The sequence below is a fragment of the Octodon degus genome, unplaced genomic scaffold (genome assembly GCF_000260255.1).
Source record: "Octodon degus isolate 3935 unplaced genomic scaffold, OctDeg1.0 scaffold00020, whole genome shotgun sequence".
Lineage (NCBI taxonomy): Eukaryota > Metazoa > Chordata > Mammalia > Rodentia > Octodontidae > Octodon > Octodon degus.
In genome coordinates this window covers 9,295,075-9,318,774 of record NW_004524596.1, presented here as the reverse complement: position 1 = coordinate 9,318,774, position 23,700 = coordinate 9,295,075, and the positions used below count along the sequence as shown (strand labels likewise).

The window sequence follows — 23,700 nt, the reverse complement described above, 5'->3', positions numbered from 1 at the left end:
CTTGTAGCCTCTTATCTTCCTGTCCATGAAAATCAGTACCTCCCTCGTAAAAGGTGGGGATATTGGGGTTATAGCTCAGTGGTCCAGTGCCTTCTTGGCAAATGCAAGTTCCTGAGTTTGATTCTCAGTGCCAAAAAAAGCTCAATACTTTGCTTTGATTGCAGTGCTCTCATGACCAGTTCCCATTGTACCCCACTCCTAACTCTGTCCTCCCCCTGAATTTCCTTCTTGTACCTTCGATTTCTCTATGGTTCTGGACTATGCCAGGCATATTGTCCTTGGGATCTTTGCACTAGCTTGAAATTCTTTTCTTGAAGATATCTACAAGGCTTGATTTTTTTGCTTTCCTTAAGACTCTGCTCAAATGATACCTTATCAGAGAGTGTTTCTTTAACAATCTAATATAAAATCATGCACGCAATGTGTGCAACAGAGAGAGAGAGAGAGAGAGAGAGAGAGAGAGAGAGAGAGAGAGAGACCCTGTCCTTGTTAAATTGAATCTGCCCAGTCCCCAGGACAGCACTGTTTAGTAGCTGACATTTCTATTTAATTATTTTGTTTGCTTTTCCCTCACTAGGCTGTACACCCAGAAAGAACAGAGACTTTCTTCTATTCACTGGTGAATTCTCAGGATGGGAAGAGAGCCTAGCAAGTCGCTCTGCAATTCATATTAAGCCCACATAAATTTTTGTGACATAAATGGATGCATAAGGGAGCTACAACTAGATCTTCCACTATTCCTGCAGGCTTGTTGGAAGTAGCCTGATTTTAATCAGAGATCTCCAGAGTCACCCAAGCTTTGCAGTGACCACACTAGGCAGGCAATTTGACCATGAACTTCTATGTGCTTAAGAAGTGTGTTTCTTCTGATTGTCCACCTTTTACTTAGCTTGAATGTCTACCACTGCAACCCTCTTAGGGGATACTTTACTATAGGAAAAATGCCAGAGTCTTATCTCTGGGTGGTGATAGTCTACAAGGCTGGTGACTGTGGGAGGATTTCTGAGGGTCTATTAGAATATGCCTGGTAGGGGGACCCTCTTGGACATTGTGCAGTTTTTACTATAAGCCATCAGCAGCAATTACAGGCCAGAGAACCTAAGTGTAAAAGAGTGGCTCTCAGCCAGCCTGGAACTATGGCAATCTCTAACCCTGTTAACGTTTTTCCAGGGCCTGAGGCTATGTTCTAACTCAGAACCCCTTTCCACCCATTGCAGATAGAAGTCACAGTGGGCCCCTCCCTGCAGCCTTTCAGAGGAGAGTGATAGACCTTACCCTCTTCACTGGCCATGCCTGGGTCTTAACACCACACATGCCCCCAGCTCAAGAGGCAGAGCTGCCGTGAGGTCTGAGCTGTGTTTTGCCTGAGGTGGGCATGAATTTGGGGTTTCAATGTCTCTGCTTCCTACTTGGCTCATCATTCTTTGACTCTGTGACCCCGTGGTCATATCTCTAATCACTTACAGCCCTGTTACCTATGTATACTTCGTGGGCAGTGTTGTCATTCCACAGGAGCTGATTTAGATAGAATCATTGCTCCTGCATGTTGGGGCCACTAAAGCCCACTACAGAAGTACTGTGTCTTTTGGATTGACCATGGAAAGTATGACATTCACAGGAAGTTGGAACATTTTCTGGCTGGTAATGATGATTACACCTGGCTTGGCTAAGGCCTGCTTAGCTCTTGTTTCTGATGCAGGCAGCTGGCAGATTCTGAAGTGGGCTCCATGCATAGATGTGGAAGGTGATGCTTGAAGAGGCAGGTGGCCCACTAGGATGCATCAGGAAGCTTGCGCGTGGCTAAAAGTTAGGCAGAAACGTGTTCTCATCAAACTATGCTTCTAAACCTGTTTTCTGTTTGGAAATTTGACATTACAGCAGAGCACTTTTCCTCTCAGAAAGTGGTACTGTTGAGTTCGATTGCGGGCCAGCTTGAAGCTTTTCCTGTTTTCAAGTACATTTAGATCATTAGAATGTGATTCTATGAAATACAATGTGATGTATTTGCCATTGCAATGTGGTGGTAGGGCTTTTTTTCAGAGTCTGAATTTTAAAGAATGAATCTTACCTAATAAAATGATTTTGTCAGTGAAACAGTTTCCTGAAGATAATGTAGTGACCAAAACATAAAAGAAAACCCACTTTAGCAGTAAGGAAAAAATTATTTAATGCTTCAAAAGTTTTGTTGTTCTTCCTTGCTGCCTACGAGCATGCGTAAGGCCAGGTTATACCAGGACTTTTCATTTCCTGGAATTCAGTTGTAGTTTGCTCAGTGAATGAGACCACATGTAGGAAATCCACAGACACACTGAATTATAAATTTTACAAAGGATTGCTTAATCATTGATTAATTCTTAGAAAAATGATTCACCAGAGGTCTTTGTGGTGGTCGAACACATACAAATTTTGGACATTAGTGATAAAAATTAATGATTACTTATGCTTCAGATTTGGCTCTAATATGATTTTTTTCTATCCCTTCCCCCATCCTGTATTTCCCAGTAGGTTGTGCCGTTTGGAGGTCTCATTGCACAACATGCTGCGACTCCGTCTCTCACCTCCATTCTCATTGGGATTTCACCTGTTAGCGGTGATGGCCCTCCTGCTTTCCCACGTGGACCATATAACTGCAGAGACAGAGATGGTGGAAGAAGGAAATGAAACCGGTGAATGTACAGGCTCCTATTACTGCAAGAAAGGGGTGATTTTGCCCATTTGGGAGCCTCAAGACCCTTCTTTTGGGGACAAAATTGCGAGAGCAACTGTGTATTTTGTGGCCATGGTCTACATGTTTCTTGGCGTCTCTATCATCGCTGACAGGTTCATGTCCTCCATAGAAGTCATCACATCCCAAGAAAAAGAAATAACCATAAAGAAACCCAATGGAGAAACCACCAAGACAACCGTGAGGATCTGGAACGAGACTGTGTCTAACCTGACTTTGATGGCGCTGGGATCTTCTGCCCCTGAGATTCTCCTCTCTGTAATTGAAGTGTGTGGCCACAACTTCACCGCAGGAGACCTCGGTCCAAGCACTATTGTGGGAAGCGCTGCCTTCAACATGTTCATCATCATCGCACTGTGTGTGTATGTGGTCCCCGACGGAGAGACAAGGAAGATCAAGCACCTGCGCGTGTTCTTTGTGACTGCTGCCTGGAGTATCTTTGCCTACACCTGGCTTTACATTATTTTGTCTGTCATTTCCCCCGGCGTGGTGGAGGTCTGGGAAGGGTTGCTCACGTTCTTTTTCTTTCCCATCTGCGTCGTGTTCGCATGGGTAGCAGACAGAAGGCTTCTGTTTTATAAGTACGTCTACAAGCGGTATCGGGCTGGCAAGCAGAGGGGGATGATCATAGAGCACGAAGGGGACAGACCGTCTTCCAAGACTGAAATCGAAATGGATGGAAAGGTAGTCAACTCGCACGTGGAGAACTTCTTAGATGGCGCTCTGGTTCTGGAGGTTGATGAGAGGGACCAAGATGATGAAGAAGCGAGGAGGGAAATGGCCAGGATTCTGAAGGAGCTTAAGCAGAAGCATCCAGAGAAGGAAATAGAGCAATTGATCGAACTGGCTAACTACCAAGTCTTGAGTCAGCAGCAAAAGAGTCGCGCGTTTTACCGAATTCAAGCTACTCGCCTGATGACAGGCGCCGGCAACATCTTGAAGAGGCACGCAGCCGACCAAGCAAGGAAGGCGGTCAGTATGCACGAGGTCAACACGGAAATGGCCGAAAATGACCCCGTTAGTAAGATCTTCTTTGAACAAGGGACATATCAGTGTCTGGAGAACTGTGGGACAGTGGCCCTGACCATTATTCGCAGAGGTGGCGATTTGACCAACACTGTGTTTGTTGACTTCAGGACAGAGGACGGCACAGCCAACGCTGGGTCTGACTATGAGTTCACCGAAGGAACCGTGGTCTTTAAGCCTGGAGAGACTCAGAAGGAAATCAGGGTTGGCATCATCGACGATGACATCTTCGAGGAGGACGAAAACTTCCTGGTGCATCTGAGCAACGTCAAAGTGTCCTCAGAGGCCTCAGAAGATGGCATACTGGAAGCCAACCACGTCTCTACCCTTGCTTGCCTCGGGTCCCCCTGCACTGCCACTGTTACTATTTTTGACGATGACCATGCAGGAATCTTTACTTTTGAGGAACCCGTGACCCACGTGAGCGAGAGCATCGGCATCATGGAGGTGAAGGTGTTGAGAACCTCGGGAGCTCGAGGAAATGTTATCGTCCCCTACAAAACCATCGAAGGGACTGCCAGAGGCGGCGGGGAGGACTTCGAGGACACTTGCGGAGAGCTCGAATTCCAGAACGATGAAATTGTGTAAGTTTTTAAAATGTGTGTGGGGTGTGTGTGGGTGTGGTCAAGTGTTTTTATGAATGTAAGATTATGGACAACATTTTTTAAGTTAAATAGAATGCACGGTATTGACTAGTTGCTATGTAAGGCCATTTTCAAAATACAAGTCCTGCATGGGTGCCAATGATCAATATGGACTACAAAGAGAGATCTTAATTGATACTGAAATTCTGTTTTTTCCTTTTGTCCTTTACACACCTTATGTATGTTGTAGACCACAGGAAAGTGCAGCAGTTTAACAGATCATGTAAGATTGGCTGAAAATTTTATATCCTATTTTGAATAATATAGTGTGTATATATGTGGGATAGGGTTGTGTAACACAAGACAGTTGATTCCCTGACTTTATTTCTGAGCACAGATTGAGAAAGTCCCAAAAGAATGCTGTGGAAAACAAGGCTGACTGAAAATATTTCCAAGACTTTTATCTCACACTATGCTTTTCTGACAATCCAGAATGTTTCTGTTTACATGCTAATATGTAATTAAGACTTAATACAGCTTTTATTTAATTTCAATCTGGCTTTACTTTCCAGTGTAGTGATGGGAAAAGAAAGAGAATTCTGTTCAAGCACACTCGTAGATAAAGAGCAGGTCACAGGAGGAGCAGGGGGAACAATTTACTTTTCTGGTTGGCATTTACAAAGCGTTATGAAGTGATTCGTCCGCTGAGAGTTGCTATTGAGAAATGCCCCTCCATTCTTTTCTACCAGAGTGCTCTGTGCTCAACTCACCAGAATAGGCCAGGGAATTGGACTCAGTTGGTAGTGTCCAAACAGGAAAGCAAGGAAAGAAAGAAGGAAGGGAGGGAGGGAGGGTGAGGGAGAAGAAGGGAGAGCAAGGAAAAGGGAGGGGGAGAAAGAAAGGAAGTAAGAAAGGAAGGAAAGAAGGAAAGGAAAGGGGGATGAAGAAAGGAAGACAGCAAAGTAAACTGCACTACAGTATGGGTATTGTGGTGAATCATTACGTTCATTAAAGCACTAAAGAAAAATACATTAAGCTCAGTTAGTTTTAAAATTGGTTAATGTTTGAGTTCAAGGTATGTACTGTGTTCTAATGGCCTGTGCATGATCTCCAAGCAGTGTTTATGATACGCCCTAATGGCAGGCGTGTGCTCCCCAAATATGATACTTCTCTAAGAATAACAAATCCAAAGGCGGGGGTGGACAAAATGAGCACATTTTCTTGAAAGTACCTTCCAGGATCCTTACACTTTGATGCTATATGAAAGAGATAAGACATTACTGAAAAAAAAATGTCACAGTGAAATTTGACAAAGCAGAGATTACAGTATCTGCTTTCAGGTATAGTTATGCAGGGCGGAGTTTTTGATTAATATGTATTTTATGTTGTTCATGTTCTACTTATTTCAGATGAGGTCTGTTGGGATTCTTACTTTACGGAATGATAGTAGCAAGAATGTTTCTGTAAGTCTTGCCTTGGGTGTGATCTTGCCCAAATTAGCACACAGGTAACCTTTATTTCTAAACTAGGAATTCTTTTCCATTACACTTTTAATCTTTTCAATTATTAGGCCTTCCTATAATAGGTAGAATTTGTAATCCATGTGAAAGTATAATGAACTTAGACTCTTGACCCAAGTATCACTTAAATGTAACTAGTTAGTGTTTATTTTGCTTAATTGTTTGATTTGGGATTTACTTATTTGGTGCAGGGTCTTGCTATGCAGCTCAGGACCATAGTGATCTTCCTGCCTCAACCTCCCCAGTGCTGGGATTATAGGTGTATATCACCAGCCTGCTTTCAGTGGCTGGCTCAGTGCACTCAGGGGCAGGGCCGGCACAGCCTGAGGTACTGGGGATCGAACCTGGGTCCTTGTGCTTGCCAGGCAAGCACTTAGACCACCAAGCTATTTCTTCAGCTCCTGATTTGGGATTTTTGTCTTAGGAAAATTTTACTTTGCTTTCTCTTAATAGTAATGGCTCTGTACTTGTTTGAGAGTCAGGGTCACCCTGTCTATTCTGCTGTCTAATATTTTCACCCAACAGGAATAAATAACCTTATTTCGGCTATAATATAGAAGGATAAAATGGTTCCAGAGGGCCAGCCAAATAGCTCAGCAGACTAAAGCACCTGCTTAGGCCGACGCAGTGGCTGGGGTTCAATCCCTGACATGCTGTGCTGGTCCGGCCCCCAGGGCGTGCTGAGATGGGATTGGGACTGTGTGTGGTGGTGCACGCCTGTAATCCCAGCTCTTGGGAGACTGAACACAGGCAGAACACTACAAGTCCCATCTACGTAGTGAGACCCTGTAGACCCTGTACTAAATCCAAAAGTATAAATACATAAAAAGATAAGAAAGTTTAGAGAGAAAACAAGACTGAAAGTGATTTGATGTAATTATTATTCCACCAGACTGAATTTAAAACACTCTAAGCAATTAAATAGATTTTATGCTTGTTAAAGAAGAAATATTGCCTAGCATTGTTTTTAAAAATTTAGAACTTCTTGGAAATTTATAAAAATGGGAAGAATTGCTGAAACTTGATAAGAATGAGTGTCACCTTGGCAAATATGTTCTTATTTCAGATCAATTGCTGGTCTCTCATTCTATAAAACCCTTATTAAATTTTTTTTACTGGCTATACATTTTATTTACAAATGGAGTGAGATTATATTTATACAGTTCTCTTCTTTCTAGAATTTCAGTCTTTAGGAGTTTTAATATGGGTTGCATAGAGTTTTATTATGGACAAGCTCTATTATTATATAAATTTCTTTGTGACCAGGACTTAGTTTTAAGATAACCACCAATACTTCAAGCATGAAGTTTCTTGAAATGTGAGGTGCAGAGTTGTCCTGGCCTCTTAGCACTGTAGCAATCAGTACTTTCTTTGAATGGACCATTTTCCTTCTGATGGTTGCTTCCAGGGCCTGCTCTATAGAGTCAGAGCAAGGTAAAAAGTGTGTTGTCATAATATAGAACTGGATCTCCAGACTCAACCTGACTTTACGAGTGATTACATAATCGAGAGATTACTTTCATCAGAACCTACAATTCATAGATGGGGCTATTCACACAACTAAACTTTATTGAGTACTTTGAGATGTCATTTTTCTTTTTTTTTTTGATTTGTTGAATGCTGTGTACAAAGCCAGAATTTATTATTTCTTTCAAGGATCCAAGAATAGATTTGTGGAAAATCTTATATTTAAATGTTACCTAGTTTTAAGACTCCATTAACTATGGTAAAAATAGGGTCCAATCTGATAAGCAGTAAAAACTATGCTGTATAGCTTCATTAATTCTTTAATTTCAAGAGTAAGAGAGTTGTAATTCTTTTACCCTACTTTTTTCTAATAAAATATTTTAAAGCCATAGGCCAATGATAATGATAATAATAAAGTTTTAAATCACATGGAAACATACAGAATCTTTATAAATGTGGGACAAAACAGAAAATGTAAAATAGAATATGTCATTATCCCAATGTTTAGTAGCTCTTATCAAAAATACATCAGCAGTTTACTTTATAGGTAAAGATTTTACATACTTCTAATATTTTATTATTTTTAATGTTAAAAGTCATCTGAATATATAACATGAGAATGTGTAAACATGTTTATTCATAATGTTACATAAATGAATTGACTTATTTTAATTTAAATTTCCTAAAATCAAAATGTGTATTTGATTAGAAATGATGATAAATATGTGATGCTTGTAATCTCTAATAAAACATATTCTCAAAAAATGTTTTAAAATTACAGTGTAAAAGCCCATTAGTTGTATTTAACAGCTAGCATATTCTGTTGTATGAACTCATTCAGTTACAAACTCTAAAACCATATCAACTCATCTAAATTTTTCAACAGAGATTTTGGTCTAATGTTAAGGACTAATAAAAAATGTAAATAAAAATATGATAATTTGGTTGTGGTTGGGTAGATGGTGATATTCACCAATTTGAAGTCACTATTTTTGAAAGATATTAGTTTATTGTTAATGATTATTACAATTTTTTTTGGCTTCCTAAAGTCTACTATTAACTGTTTTGGAAATATTAAGCTTCATTCATTAATAGAGCCCACTGAAATTTAATTACCTCATTGCAGACCCATAGTAATATTATTTTGGAAGATAATTTAAAAACTCATGGAAGTTTATCACTGTATTTTTAAAATATAGAGTTGAGGAAAAAACAGTACATACACTGGAGAATTTGCAAGCATGACACATTTTAGGCAAATCAGTTTACGAGGTATTCTTCACTACACCATAATATAGTAAATAAGTCCACCTAATATTATTTTTAAAAACTATTACATTTTTATGACATGAATATAACTTCATTAACTCTAGGAAATATGACATGCAAATCTTAAGACCCTCATACTTGACAGATATATATACTTTTAGACAAAGGACTAGAAAGGAAATAAATTTTAGTCTTTTGTATCTAAGTTGTAAATTCTACGGATTTATAGTTTTTGTTTGTTTGTTTGCTTTTTGTGGTCCTGGGGATCAAACTTAGGACCTTGTGTTTGCTAGGCAGGGGCTTAAGCTGCTGTGCTATCGCACTCAGAACTATAGGTTTTCTATTGCAAATACATAAATGCTTCACTTTTGCTGTCTTCATTACCAAAGCAATGGAGTTGCAAGGAATAGCTAATAGAATATCTGGCTATTTCCATGAGATGGAATTCATTTCTGTAAGTAGACTAAAATCTGCTGCACAATAAGACACCGATGTAAAAGATGAGGCGTAAGTATTAGGAAAACCTGAAGTGCTCAAAAAGAGGAACAGTCGTATGATGTGAAATGAGAAATGATGAAAAAAACCACAAGAAAATTATTAGATGGAATAGGATATTAGTACATACATACTGCCTTGAATCTGGCAAATTCAGGATTTAACTACAGTAGAATTTTATCTGCTACATTTAGACCATTAAAATTACACACACACTATATTTTATGCTGACTTTTTTATTAATATGAACTACATTTTAATTTGTGTATTTATTTTCATTTTATTTATTTATTTTTAATTTTTTGTATTTGGTACAGGGTCTCACTACGAAGCTTGGATTCGTAGTGATTCTCCTGTTTCAGCCTCCCCAGCACTGGAATTACAGGCATGCGCCACCATGACTGGTCTTGGTTGCGGGGTTGGCCTGCCTGAGGTAGGGCTGGCATGACATGCAGTACTGAAAATCGAATGTGGGTCCTTGGGCTTGCCTAGGCAGGCGCTTAGAATGCTGAGCTATCTTTGTGGCCACTACACTTTTTATTTTAGAGAGTAAAAAATAATAAAACATAAACAATACAGAATTTTTTAAAAAAGATGATATGACTTCAACAATGGTTGTTTTATTGCATATTGTCTTTAAAATAGTTGTTTTGATTATCAGATATAGGCATGCAAAAGATATATTTATTTATGTATTTGGTACAGGGTCTATAGGGTGTTTAGGGTTTCGCTACATAGATCGGACTAGTAGTGATCCTCTTGTTTTCAGCCTCCCAAGTGCTGTGATTACAAGTGCACGCGCCACCACGCCCTGTCTCCATCACAGTCACAGTGCACCCTGGGGGCGGACCCTGGCCTCTACGCTCAGCCTAAGCAGGCAGTATGCATTAGTCTGCTGAGCTATCTGGCCAACCCGGCAAAAGATATACTTAATTGTTCCTTTCACTAAATCTTTCTCTTCAGATCATATAAATCTTTCACCTTTGATATAAAGTTTTTCTTGGTGATACGTTAATGTAAGAAATTTGGATGGAATAATTTTTAGCATTTTAATGGACCTCTGCATTAAAAGGGTTATGTTTTTAGACCAGAATATTTATTTCTCTTCAGAGCCAACTACTCGTAATCTTCTGCACACTTAAATCATAAGAGGTTTTCATGAACTCGTATGTTTTTAAAGGTATAATGATTAAAAAATAAGACAGGGTAAGAGCTCAAACCACTTAAGAGTTCTGATTTACTACCACTAGGAGCCTAAGCTGATTGTGTGTGGAAAGGTTCTTCGCCATGTCAACCAGATTGCCATATGTGTTGCTGTAATCTTATTTTCCCAGAGTCAATTAAAGTTTGTAGTTATAATTAGACTTAGGTACAGAAATGTCATCTTAGCAAATGAGAACTCTTTACAGTTGAGACGTGTTTAAATCATGGCTCATGTCATCATTCAAGGCCATCACATGGGAATTGGTTGCTTTTCTATGTCAGAGCTTAAGAGAATTCATAAGGCAGTAACAGTGGTGTCAGTGCCTGCCTGGTAAAAGCAAAAACCCGAGTTTTTTTATCCCTGATACCAAAAACACTCACCCCTATCACTAAAGCAATAAATTAGCTCTTACTATCAATGTATGCCCAGCACTGGGATAAACTATTATGTAGGAAATAGAAAAATATACTCCTTCTATATTCTGTGCAGGGAGATGAAGAGATGTCACATAGTTTGATAGATACAGTTGTTATGAAGATATTGTGTAATGTGTAAGGGAAGCTTTAATTTTAAACAAAATATTTTGATGTTTGTGGAGGAGAGAAGGTAAAACTGGAAAGAAACATGGGATGTACATTTGAAGACGGAGTCGTAGCTTGGTAACCTGAAAGACTGAAGCATTCCAGTACGTAGACAGCTTGTTTTCAAAATGAAAGAATCAATGAAGGTGGATTTTCTTTAATCGGTGTTGAAATCAATCTGAGCATATCCCTTAAAGGACCTTTTTTGTGGGCATGTGCGAAATTTGTGGTAGAATGTGAAAAAAAAATTCATGAGAGATCATTGTTGTTAGATAAAATACTGTATTCCAAGAACTTTCTCAAATGCAGTTAAAATACATTTGATATTGAAACAACAAAATGAAGTGTCATTTCAAATGGTAAAAACTGAATCTCAGAGAGAGAGAGAGAGAGAGAGAGAGAGAGAGAGAATAATTTTTCCAAAGTGCTAAGAATATATTGGTATGAGACTTAAACTCTGGGCTGTTGGACTTATAAGCTTTGGTTCATTCTTGTAATTTAGTTCCTTTTCTTTATAAATAGTTTTATTGTGTTTAAGTTTATTTAATCTGGTAGACACTTGAACACTGTTTCTCCATCTCTCTCACCCTACTTTTTCAGTTCCTAGTGTAATTCCTACCACCCTGGAAAACCCGTACAGAGTTTAAACTAAATTGTAATAAAGGAAGACATTTTCCTTGCTTTTCTTTCCTGAGGACACTAGTAAGCCAGGGAAAGAGATTAAATCATCTCCTTAATTATACACTTAACTCCTTAATTATGTCCTTAATTCTTTTCAGTGGAGCAACCTTGCGGCTCTAACATCTATGATACATTTGTTGTCATTTTACTGCTCTGTCCTTATTAGATGAGGTGTGGAAAGTTGCCTGTGAATGATGCTGCATTATAACGGGAGCTGGAGGGGGTTTCTTGTAGGTGTCCTCATCATCTTTTGCCATAGTTACTGAAATCTTATCCCAAGAGCTTCAGATTTAGAGGTGAGAAAGATATTAATTCCCTAAGGCCAGGTAAATGCTGTGTGACTCCAAAGTTTTCTCTCAGAAGTAAGCAGAAATGGCTCAGGGCCAGGTGGCAGGAAAGGCAAAAGGCTGACCGGATGCAAGGTGGTCCAAGCACTAGCGATAATCTTTGTAGCTGCCTTGTCCAGGCCATCTGAGGAGAACAGTAGGAGATGCTAAGTAGCAGGACCTTATCTGCTACCTTTTGCAGTGCTCTTCTGTTTGTACTCTGGAGGTCTAGAAGTCCAGGAAGATTCAGGGAATGGGGCATCAGTCAACAGTGTGGCCAGAACTATAGGAAAGCTCCTTGCTTCTCTCCTGATTAATGTACCAGGATGTATGTAATGCCCATCTGTTTCCAAGACTGAGCCAACCAGGACTCTTTCTTTCACGGGCCTGTGTGTGTTGTCTTACTACAGAGCTAGGCTAAACGATGATGCTTCTTCATTTCCTGCCACTGTCCCGAGGACTCAGGTCTCTAGATGACTTCATTTTTATCATGTCTCTATAGGGTTGCTTGTGGAATTAAGCATTTACTCTTTTGTGATAGTTGAAGGCAGGGAGGTCAGAGGCAAAAACACAGCCAAAAGTTACAGTTGCATCTCTTCACTTTCAGGCTGATGCTTGCAATAATGGGGTAAACCGAGAGATTTCATTCCACCTGGAAGTTCAAATGATGATGAAACAACCCAGGATATTTTCAGACAGAGATTTCTGGGTTTTGTGTGTTGGTATTTCTTCAGGTTTTAAATATGAGTGATCTGGGATTCTGAATATCCTGAAAACCTGAGTGAACCTTAAAATCAAGGTCACCTCGTTTTTCAACATTAAGCTTCCTACCGGCTTAGGGGAACCCCACACTTGGATTCCACAGCTGAGGTTGACCTCTGTCTCTGTTCCACCACAGCTCTGTAACTTTCAGGCAAGTTACTTCAGCTTGGAGTTCTTTTTCTCATCTGTGAAATAAGAAGATGACAGTAGTGAAGTGTGGGGGCCAGGTGGAGGAGGGGTAGTGGCGTGTGGGGCCAATGGTGGTCATGGTGGAGGAGAACATGGTGGTGCTAGTGCTGGTGGTGTCTTTGGCTATGGTGGGTTCTAGAGGTGGTGGTCATGAGGTGAAAAAGGTGGTTGCAATAGTGATGATGGAGATGAAGTCGGTGATGCTGGGGGTGATGATGGCGCAGAAGTGGTGGTTGGGGCAGCCGTAGTGGAGTTGAGGTGACAGTGATGGGGGCAGTGATGGTTGTGGTGATAGTGCTGATACTAAGATTTATGAAGAGCAAGGCTTTCCACTATTTTGACTTAATATTTACAATGTATATAAAGTACTTCTGCTACACTCATTTTACAGACAAATACCGAGTCTTGAAAACTAACTTTATCTGAACCATGTAAGTAAAAAGGGGGGATCTAGAATTCATCAATAGGACTGTCTGACTACAAAGCTGGCACGGTCTTGTTGGGCCCTTTAGCTCCCAAGGGCAAGCATGTTTGAGGATGCGGCACTGTTATCCTGGCTACGATGCATGCCTGTATAGCTCAGAAGATGAAAAAGAGGAGTGGTCATTTACAGTGTTGCAATTCTTTTTATTTAATTCAAAAATTTTGTTATATTACATATTGTTGTCTTCCAATTAGTTGTTCAGGTTCCCAGATATAAGCAGGCAAAATTGGTCAAAAAATTAAAAAGAAGAGGAAAAACACTGAGCATTAACTGTTCCTTTCAGTAGACCAATAGAAATCAGCAGAACCATTATCCAAGCCGTCTTGTGTATATACATATATATTTTTTTTCCTTTCCTTCTTTCTTTCTTTTTTCCTTCCCCCCATCCCAGCTGTTCCTTCCCTTTGAAGTTTCTTTCCCTTTCACAGTATCTATTGTACCTGTCAGATTTTGTTACCATTCAACTCAGCTATTTTCCCTCCTGGGCTTTTTTCCAAAAGAAAAGGAAAACATCATACAGTAATGCAATTTGTCATAGCTAAATCTTGGAAATATCCCAAATGCCCATCAACTGAGAAATGGATAAAAAAGATGTGGTATTTTTACACAATGGAGTATTACTCAGCTATTAAAAAAAGATAAGCTTGAGGCTTTTATAGGCAAATTTGGATGCAAGTAAAAACTATACTCCTCAGTGAAATAAATCAGACCCACATGTACCAACACTGCACTGTCTCACTAGCGTGAGAGCCTGAAAGACTCTAGAATTCTCGAACATGCATCAAGTGTACCACATCCCCACCCCTAGTATTCACCAACTTGAGAGGGCCGTGCAGAACTAAGTTGCAGAAGCAAGAAAATGCAAACTGTTACAATCCCTTCACCCACCGAGTCTATGCAATTGGCGCCTCTTCCTCTCTCAGAATATATATTTGCCCTTGTTCCTCAGTTTTCAAAAGGAGCTTCAGGATGGTGAGCTTTCTGGTACCTCCCCTCTGACTCCGTGGCACATAATTTCGAGTCTGTGGCTGAAGACTGTATCGAGCTTTTCTGCGTATTTCAAGTAGCATTTTCTTGTCTCCCTTTTTTGTCACAGGGCAAGGTCAATTAATGGCAGCTGAAAACTGGTATCAGGGATAACTTGTTACTTTGCGGCAGTACTACCAAAGAATTTTGAGGGCTTTGTTCTGAGTCAGGAGATGAGTAATAGAATAATGGATCCAATGACTTCCTTGAATAAGTGACTCTCGCGAGAGTTCATCTGAATCCTCAGTTTCCCAGTCTCCAGCAACTGCAGCTTTAACACGCACCATTTTCAAGTCAAATTCCAAGTCCCTCTTGTGTCTAACTTACATTCTTTAACAAGACAAAGAATTCCACCTAAAATGAGACGACTTTCCAAACATACCTCACCTTCACCTTTTGAAAACCACTGCTGTGGTGTTAAACCATTGATTTGGGGAAAAATATTTTATTGTATGCTTTTAACTTTTGCAGGCAAATTGTTAGTCTGCTTGGAGTAAGCCATTTGAGAGCTTATTTGTAAATATTGTTAAGTACAACCGTTGATAGAGAAACTGACAACACTCACACACACACACACACACACACAATTTTACAAAGAAAAGGGGAGAAGATAAAATGCAGTCGTGTTTGCAAGCAGTTTATTTCTTAGGATACAAATAAAAAACTCTCAGAGACAGACTTCCTCTTGGTGCACGGAGCATGACAAACTCGACACGTCTTTTTGAGCTGTTCATGATACTGTTTGTCTGTGTGTCTGCCGTTTGTGTATGGGGAGAGATAGAAATGGGCGGATGGGCTGCAGAGAGAGAAAGAGAAGGAGACTGAGTGGGGAGAGAGGTGGAGGCAGGGAGAGTGACAGGATGGAGATGAGGGAGGAAGGCAGACAGAGGGACAGAGACCGGGACAAAGACCACGCAGCACCGATTCGCTTCTCAGCTCTCACTAAAATGAGAAGCTGGAACTTCTCCAGACTCTCGCTGAGACTCACACAAGATAGTAGATGAGGAAGGGAATAGAAACGGGATTCATTCAAGCTGCTTCTTTATTAAAAATAGACAGCAAGTTTGTCCTTGAAGTCAAGTTTGTGCCCGAGTGTGCATGAGGAGGCCAGAGCAGCTTGTGGAACGTGGTCGGTCTGGGCTGCCGCTCACTGACCTGTTCCTTAGCACCGCATCCGCGCTAGGTCCCTCGCCAGTCGCTGGGAGAGCAGGGCTGACCAAGACGTAGTCTCTGCCGCCGAGATCTTCGCGTCTGCTGGAGGAGCTGAGTGGAGACCCACGCCTGGTGCTCCCTGGATCCCCCCTGGCGTCTTCCTGTCTGAAGCTCCTGCCACCATGCTTTAGACTGAGAAGAAGTGAAAATGAGCCGTCACTGTCGCTGCTGACTACAGCAGGCCACCACAACCATGTTTGTCAGCCCTGCCCAGCAAGAGAACCACCCTACTCCTGCTACCTCCCTGTTCCTACCTTAGATGGTCCAGTGGGGGCTTGACTTCCCTCTTTCGGAGAGTGAAAGAGCAGAAACAGGGAACAGGTCCAATCTGAGTCACTTTTCCCAGCAGTGAAGACCTGAGAGGAATGTGCACTAGGCGGAGGTTTCATTTTTACTCTGCATTCTCCTCCTGTGTGTTACCAGCAGAAGCGGAAGTCGTTTGCATCTGAGTCTGTTCTCAGACAGTACGATTTTATTGAGTGCGGTGCAAGAGGCTCTCTGGCCATCATAACCAGGGTAAACTGAGCCCGGGTGCCACACCACAGGGCAATCAGAGCATCCTGAAGGTGGCCAGACAGACCCCCGAGGAAAGAGAGGAAGCCGAAGTCTTCTGAGTGACTGTGAATGTGAAAGTAACTCAACGGGGGTGCGTTCTGGGGTGTTCTAAACTGACCCAGAGAGAGTGATTTGTCTGAATTTCAGGTGGCACAGTAGAAAGAAAGGCTACAGGGTGGTTATAGTACAATATATAAGCACACAAATACAAATATGAAAACAGATATGATAGCATAATAAGATAAAGAATATTAAGTCAAGATTTTTTTCTGATTCTATCTAGAATGAAAATACTCTGCAAAAGTTAGTTGTTTGAATAATCGAACTGTATCCTACAGGTTTGAATCCTTTTAGGGAAGGAACATCTTAATAGTCTGACTTCCCAAGTCATGTGAATGGTAAACATTTTAAATTAATCTCCTTTTGATTATTAAGCAAAGACAGTTTTTTTTCAATACTGAAGGATGAGCCCAGGCCTGAACTACAGTGTCAGCCCTTTCTAAACATTTTTAGATGATTTTCACTAAGTCACTCATTTACCCAGACTGGACTCAAGCTTGTGGTCCTCTCGCCTCAGCTGCTTCTGAGTGCTGGGACTACAGGTGTGTGCCACCATGTCTGGCTATGAGTTATTGTATATGAAAACCTTCAGATAGTTTGAGGTAGATCTCTATCTTTGATCTTTGAGTGTGTTTTTCTTATCTATCTACTTTTCTGAGCCCTTTGTCTTTAGTGTATTGTGAGTGTGTGTACTACACACACACAGTAGTACCTATTTCTTATGAGGCCAAGGTATCTGTATTTCATTTTACAACAACCCTTTGAGATATTAACACATCAATTTTAGGGACATGGTAGTGTCCTAGAGATTTTTTAAAAGTACAGTGGAGTGGAAGAAGGAAGTTACAAAAGACCTTTCAGTATGGGCAGCTGAAGATCAAAGGATTAAAGGAGTTCTCAGTGGCAGAGCCAAAGCTAGAAACCAAGTATGCTGACTGCTGACCTTTTTTATTTGTTTATTTTTTAAAACGTATTTGGTACAGGGTCTCAGCACGCAGCTCAGACTCGCAGTGATCCTCCTGTTTCAGCCTCCCCAGTGCTGGGATTACAGGCACGTGCCACCATGCCACCTCCTTGGCCAGCTTGGGCTCAGGCCTGAGCAGCATGTGGTGTGGGGAATCGAACCCCCATCCCTACACTTGCCTATGCAGGCACTTAGTTCACTGAGCTATCTCACAGGCCCTCTACTGCCGATTTTGTTAGCGCAGCTAGTGGCATAGCTGCTGGGGTATCTAGATCTCCTTCGTGCACTCCTAGCAAAGTCCACATCAAGAGAAGGTGTCACTCTTAACTACTACAAATGTGCTATGACATAAAAGAAAATCCTTTAAAATGGAATTTGAAAACTGTTTTCTCCTCAATTGGTTAAGTTGAGGAGGAGAAAATATCTTTATATTACAGGAGTCTGTGCTATCTTCTCATCTCTGAGAGATGTCCACTGTCCACCGAGATATTCCTTATGGCATAGAAAGGGTTATTCAGCGTTAGCATTGAGGGCATCCTTAGCAATCTAATAAGGTCCTGCATTCAGATAGTGACATTTCCATTTCTTGTGTAACCGCTGGGAGGTGAAAGCCTTCTTGTTATAATGCCGGCCACACATTCTCACTCCTGTTCTTCAGTAGATAAGTAGGTTTGGGGAGCTGGGCTATTCCTTTCCCTTACACCTTAAAGCTGCGCTTCTCACCCAAGAGTGTTCAGCATACCTGAGATGCTGCTTCTGTCCTTCTTATCCAAACCCACCTTCATTCCCTCTACCTCCGATCCTTGAAACCATCCAAACTATAATCAGTCAATGCAACAAAACTCTATTAACTTTTTAATGCTAATTTGTTGTGTACACAATCTAAGAACTTCAATTTTTGAAGTGGTTCTTTCTTTCATGCTTAAAATTTAGTAGAAGAAAGTAAAAATAATTACAACCCAAAATGATGATAGAGATCTATACAGAATCCTATGGGAATTTAATAACTCCAGTCCAAAAAACACTATTTTCATTTCTTTTACTCTTTTGCTCAGATTTTTATGTAAATGATTCCAGGGAAAGTTATTTTTTTCATGCAAATGTTTGTATCCTCTTGACATTTGCAAAACAAAAAAATTGGCAATCTTTCACATGAGTCTGCAAATGATAGTCATTTTTTCACAAGGATGACTACTCTGACTATTCTCAATATGCACCTCATTCTTTTCTGGAAAAAAAAATCCCTTGACCAATCCCCCAGTCTAAATTGTCATAGGTGTGAGACAGAAAGACACAAATATGTATTTGCATTAAGTAGCATTAAACCCTAATACAAGAAGTTTCAGTATTAAATCCAGTTACAACAGCTGTGACAATTGATCTGCTGATCTTAGCAACCTTATTTCCTTGAATTCACCTACATATTCAAATACAATTCAAGTGTCTAAGGGTACAATTTCCTCCACTGTGCGAGGAAAGACAATAAATCACTTTGAAGATAGGAGTTTCTTCGCTTTTATGTTTTAACAGAGACATGGCCTTAAACACACTTAATTTTTTTTTTTTTTTTACTCTTAAAGTACAGCTAATCCTGATGATTGCTCTCAGAGCGAATTGAACTGTACGTTAGACTGAGTACGAAGAAACACTGCTCATTTCTGTTTTTCTCTGTTTAGCTCGTGGTTCCCACTGGCATCTGGAGAGCCAGCCTTCCCCAGGTTCTTGCTCCTCTTTGGAATCAGGATTTGTCAAGGTGAAGGCAGTGACAAGACTTAGAATTTGAAAATCCTCTTTGGATAATGTTAAAAAAAAAATAAGTAGATAAATAAATAAATAAATACTTGCAGTCCAGGAAATTTTAAAATGTAGTTTTATAGACACCTTTTTCACTTTGTGCCTGGAAAACAAAGTTGATAAATTAAAATGTTGTTACGTGTCTTTTGCTTCATGGGAAAATATAGTGCTTAACAAAAAGCTGAAGACTGGTGCCTTCTCTTCCTTCCGGGAAGCTGGTAAGTCATTCTAATAAATATAGTTCAGGGACCAGAGAGGAATGCAGAAGGAAGCAGGTTATTTCGGATTCACATGTGATTCCTAACACCACTGGTCTGCTTACCTTGTCAGTAACTTGCCCATTGGCTTTAGGGCAAATCATTTCTCAGAACCTAGTTTTCTTGATAGGGATAGTAAAGCATTAAGTTAAGTGCTCTATGAATTTTCTTTCATGTCAAAATTATTGCCCTGGGGTGAGGGGGAAACATGAAAAAGATGCCAGAACACTAAATAAAATTTATAGTCAAGTATAAGGAAACTAGACTTGTATTTGTTTGTATTATCTGAATCATTCCTTATCTTAGCTTTCCTTATATGGTTACTTATAAGAGCAGTCGACATTGAAGACAACAAATAAATAACATTAACACCAGATAAGAGGAGTTCAAATCCTTCTTTCTTAGTCTTGGCAAAGTTATGAGCTCACTAGAGCCAGGGGTATAGCTCAGCAGCACGGCGCCTGCCTGGCAAGTGCAAGGTCCCGAGTTTGATTTTTGGTAAAATAAAAATAAATAAATAAATAAATAAATAAATAAATAAATGTATGTTATGAATATGCACACTGCATTTATCTTTTAAATTCATTTTGTCATATTTATTTCAGTGCCCCATATAAATAGTCATTCCTGGCACAGTGTATTTAGGATAACCATGCAATTTATTGTCCAAATTGGAGCACCTTTGCAAACAAAAGAGGCACAATTAATTAGGCAGGGGCAGCAATTAGAAGGTGTGGCATAGCCATGTCAATCTTAATAGCTCTCTAGTTGCTACCTCAGAAAAGGAGAGCGATTGCTTTTCTTTTCTTTTCTCCTTTAGTTGTTTATTCATTTGGTGCAGGGTCTCACTAAGCAGCTTGGACTCATAGTGATCCTCCTGTCCAGCCTCCCCAGTGCTGGGATTACAGGCGCTTTGCACCCCAAGCCCGGACTCCGTGGCCTGCAGGGCATGCCTGGGATCCCAAGGCTGGCACCGCGTGCGGTATCAGGAATTGAACCTGAGTCTTTGTGCTTGGGTGCTTAGACCACCGAGCTATCTCTCCAGCCTGCGATTGCTTTTCTGTTGCAGACACTTAAGAAAAGAGAGCAATGGTTATTAGAAATTAAAGAGTTTGTATTTAATGTGTTTGCTTTACATATTCCTATTCCCCCTTGTTTCTCATTAAATGAAGATATTAGAAATCATCTTACTACAGCTCAGCGAATAAATGTGTCTTCTGGAGTAGACACAGAGATGGAAAATTAATTAGATTTAGAGGCAATGATGAGGGAATCTATTAGGCCTAAACCACAACTCCAGTGGTTTGCTACTCAAACCACATAGGCAGTGTTGTTTCTCTTTTCTTTCTGTCTCTGTCTCTCTCTCTGTCTCTCTCTCTCTCTCTCTCTCTGTCTCTCTCTGTCTCTCTCTGTCTCTCTCTCTCTCTCTCTCTCTCTCTCTCTCTCATTTGGATTTAAACAAGTGATTTTTCTCTTCAGTGTCTTCTAGAAACCCTTGAGTCTCCAGAGTCTGGGACTGTGCACATGAGGTTGTCAGCATAGCACTCAAAAACTCACAAATTCAGCTTGTTTTGGTTTGCTGATTTACTTAAAGGAAATTTCCAGAGTCCCCTCTTGCTTCAAGAACAGCCACTTGTAGTGGCATCACTGTGCCTTGAGGCCCCTTGGCCTTGTCTAATCGTTTCTCCCCTTAGCTGTCCAGGCCTTCTGGAGATAGCTGCTCAGCACCCATCTCTGTTATGGTGCTTCCGGGGCTGCCTCATCTGCCACCTTCATGCCTCACTCCATGGGTCCCCGTGAGGGTTCTGTCCTTAGGTTCTCTCAGTCTTCACTACCGTAAAAGCCACACCACCATGCTGTGCAGCATCCATGCTGTTCACCATCCAGACAGTACAAAAGTCTGTATCATCCGCAGTTTTCCCATCTGCAAAGAATTTCCTTCAATTGATGACCTGTTGACTTGCTAGGAATATGCCTTACATTCTGCCTTATTTAAGATGTCATTCTTTTTCTCAGGATGGCTGTGCAAGATAGAAACACAAATATTGATCTTTAGTCAAAGGCCAGCTTAGTGTAAACCAAGTTAGCACTGTTTTCTGTAATAAATAGTATTGACTCATCATAAATATGACAAATTAAATTTATTATGTTAAAAGAGGAAATAGGTATTATAAAAGGACATGAAAAAGTGAGTAAACTCCTAGGAGACTCTACTAAATCATCGCTTAAAATTAGGAATGTGAGGCTGGGGAGATAGCTCAGTGGTCTAAACATCTGCCTGTCAAGTGCAAAGACTAGGGTTTGATCCCTGGTACCGCATGCTGTGTGGGCCCTGGAACCCTGGATGTGCCCGTACCAGCCCAGAAACCAGGCATGGTGGCACACTCTTATAATTCCAGCACTGGGGAGGCTGAGACAGGAGGATCACTACAAGTCTGAGCTGCATAGCAAGCCCATGCACCTAAAAAAATAAAGATTTTTTTTTTAATTTGAAATTAAAAATGTGGTTGGAACAACAATCAAAAAAGAAAAAAAAAACTAAAAAAAGATAATTAATTATATGATAATCATAGATTACTCAAGGGAAAAAAGCTATGTAATTTAACTCAAGGAAGAATCAATCATATAAGTACAGAAGTAGAATCATGAGATTTGGAAGTTTTATTTATAACTGATAATTTTAATTGACCACAAGTTTACTATTATTCTGCTGAATGAACAAGCAAGTCTGTGTAAGACCTGGTAAAGCACATCATGTGTCTGCAGTGTTTCAGTTCAAAGCTTAGGACAATATAATGCATCATAACTGAGTATGTACCAAGTTCTTATCTGAGTATCTAGAGAGGAGATATGAATCTATGCTTTATGAACAGAAATTTGCATGAAACTTCTTGACACGCATCTTACGTTTGAATTCCTATTTAAAGGACATTGATATGTATCATGCTAAGCATTGATTTTTTTTATAATGAGCCCTCTAGTGATTACCAGATATGAATGCTTTTATTGGATCTGCAATGAGAATCACATGGTGTTTGGATGGTAAAATCAAATGTAGGACATAAAGCAGACCAGTGTTAGTTTCTTCTGATTCTTTCTGACTTTTTCTTTAAGAAAAAAGAGATCTGCTTGTAATGTTTCTTAAAATAGATAATTTTTAAAATCAGCAGTACTCACCGCAAGAAAATAAACACATCGAGTTTATTCTCTATTCCGGAGGTTACTTAAGCTAGGAATATTCATTGAGAGTTTTCATCCATAATAATATTATGCTTGTGTCCTGCTAGTTGATTTTATTGTAATACTCTGAAGTTTTATTAGCATGACTGACTTATGTCTTCGCAATGTTAGCGACTGTGTTTTTCGTGAATACGATATTAGCCGATGAGTGTAGGAGAAATTTGTACAACCAGTCAAGTTTTGTGTTGTCTTTCGTCAAGTCAAACAGCAGTGATGAAACATTAGTAGGCAAGTGACCCGAATCTCCCTGTTCTTAAGTAATGCTACATTCCTACGGTCCAGAGTCAGCTTCTATTAAAAGTGCCTGTCTCCTCCACGGTAGTGTTAAACTTACGGCATTGAGTGCTATAATTAGCTAATTATCTACAGCCTTTAATCCAGGGCCTGAAACCCTGTAAATACTTGTAAATGGATGATTACAGAATAGATGTATCCCCCTATGTAAAACAACCTTAGTGTTCTCAGCATTAAGAGGTAACACATTCAATGACACCGCTTATGAGGGAGGTCCGTACATCTACTACATCCTAAAAATCAACAGCTCTCTTATAACGAAAAATCTAGACTTATAGACAAGGGTCACAGTGAAACAGCGTCATTTCCCCTATAAGATTAATATAGTCTATCATCACTAAGTAGCCTCTGTAAAGTAAATAGGGCTATAGTGATCATTAATTCTGAAAGCAGTGTTCTGTTCAAAACCCAGATCAAATATTTACTTGAAAAATGCTAATGGGTTTGTTATTTCATGTCTCTCTGCTCCAGTTTATCACGTTAAAAACAGTGATGGTTTTAATGGGAAGCAGCTTACATAACGTGTGTGAAAAGGTTGCATCCCTGCCTGGCACCTGGAACAAGCTCAATCCGTTGTGTCAGTCTGTAGCATATGAATTTTAAGGGGACTCAAGCATGCATCTGTGTAAAAATGGTATTATGTCTGATATATTTTTAAAACCTAGAGAAAATTGCAATCTCACAAAGTGGAAATAGTTATCTTTACATTTTAGCACGTGTCATTTTTGTGTTGCTTTGTGTTTGTATTAAAAGTGTTCATTACATAAATAAATCTCTTTAAAATAATACATTAGGAGCTGGGGAGATGGCTCAGTGGAATAAGTGCTTCCCTGGCAAGCACAAGGGCCTGAGTTCAATGTCCGGTTCTGCCAAAAATAAATAAATAAATAAATTAATTAATTAATTAATACATTAATTCTTTCTCCCAAAGGGTCTCTAATAATTTGTGCCTGCTCACCATAGCTCAGTAGTACAGTGCTTGCCT

At 40.1% G+C, this 23,700-nt stretch overlaps 1 protein-coding gene across 7 annotated transcripts in view; it reads left to right on the top strand.

The window, feature by feature from the left end:
* Positions 1-23,700, top strand: part of Slc8a1 (solute carrier family 8 member A1) — a 401,459-nt gene that overhangs the window by 85,321 nt on the left and 292,438 nt on the right. For 5 of the 7 annotated variants that reach the window (XM_004627644.2, XM_004627647.3, XM_023711223.1 and 2 more), the window contains one exon: positions 2,503-4,335. In XM_004627644.2, coding sequence (XP_004627701.2) covers positions 2,503-4,335 — 1,833 coding nt within the window. The remainder of the gene's footprint in view (positions 1-2,502; positions 4,336-23,700) is intronic. The other 2 variants (XM_004627638.3, XM_023711225.1) reach the window with 1 other exon arrangement.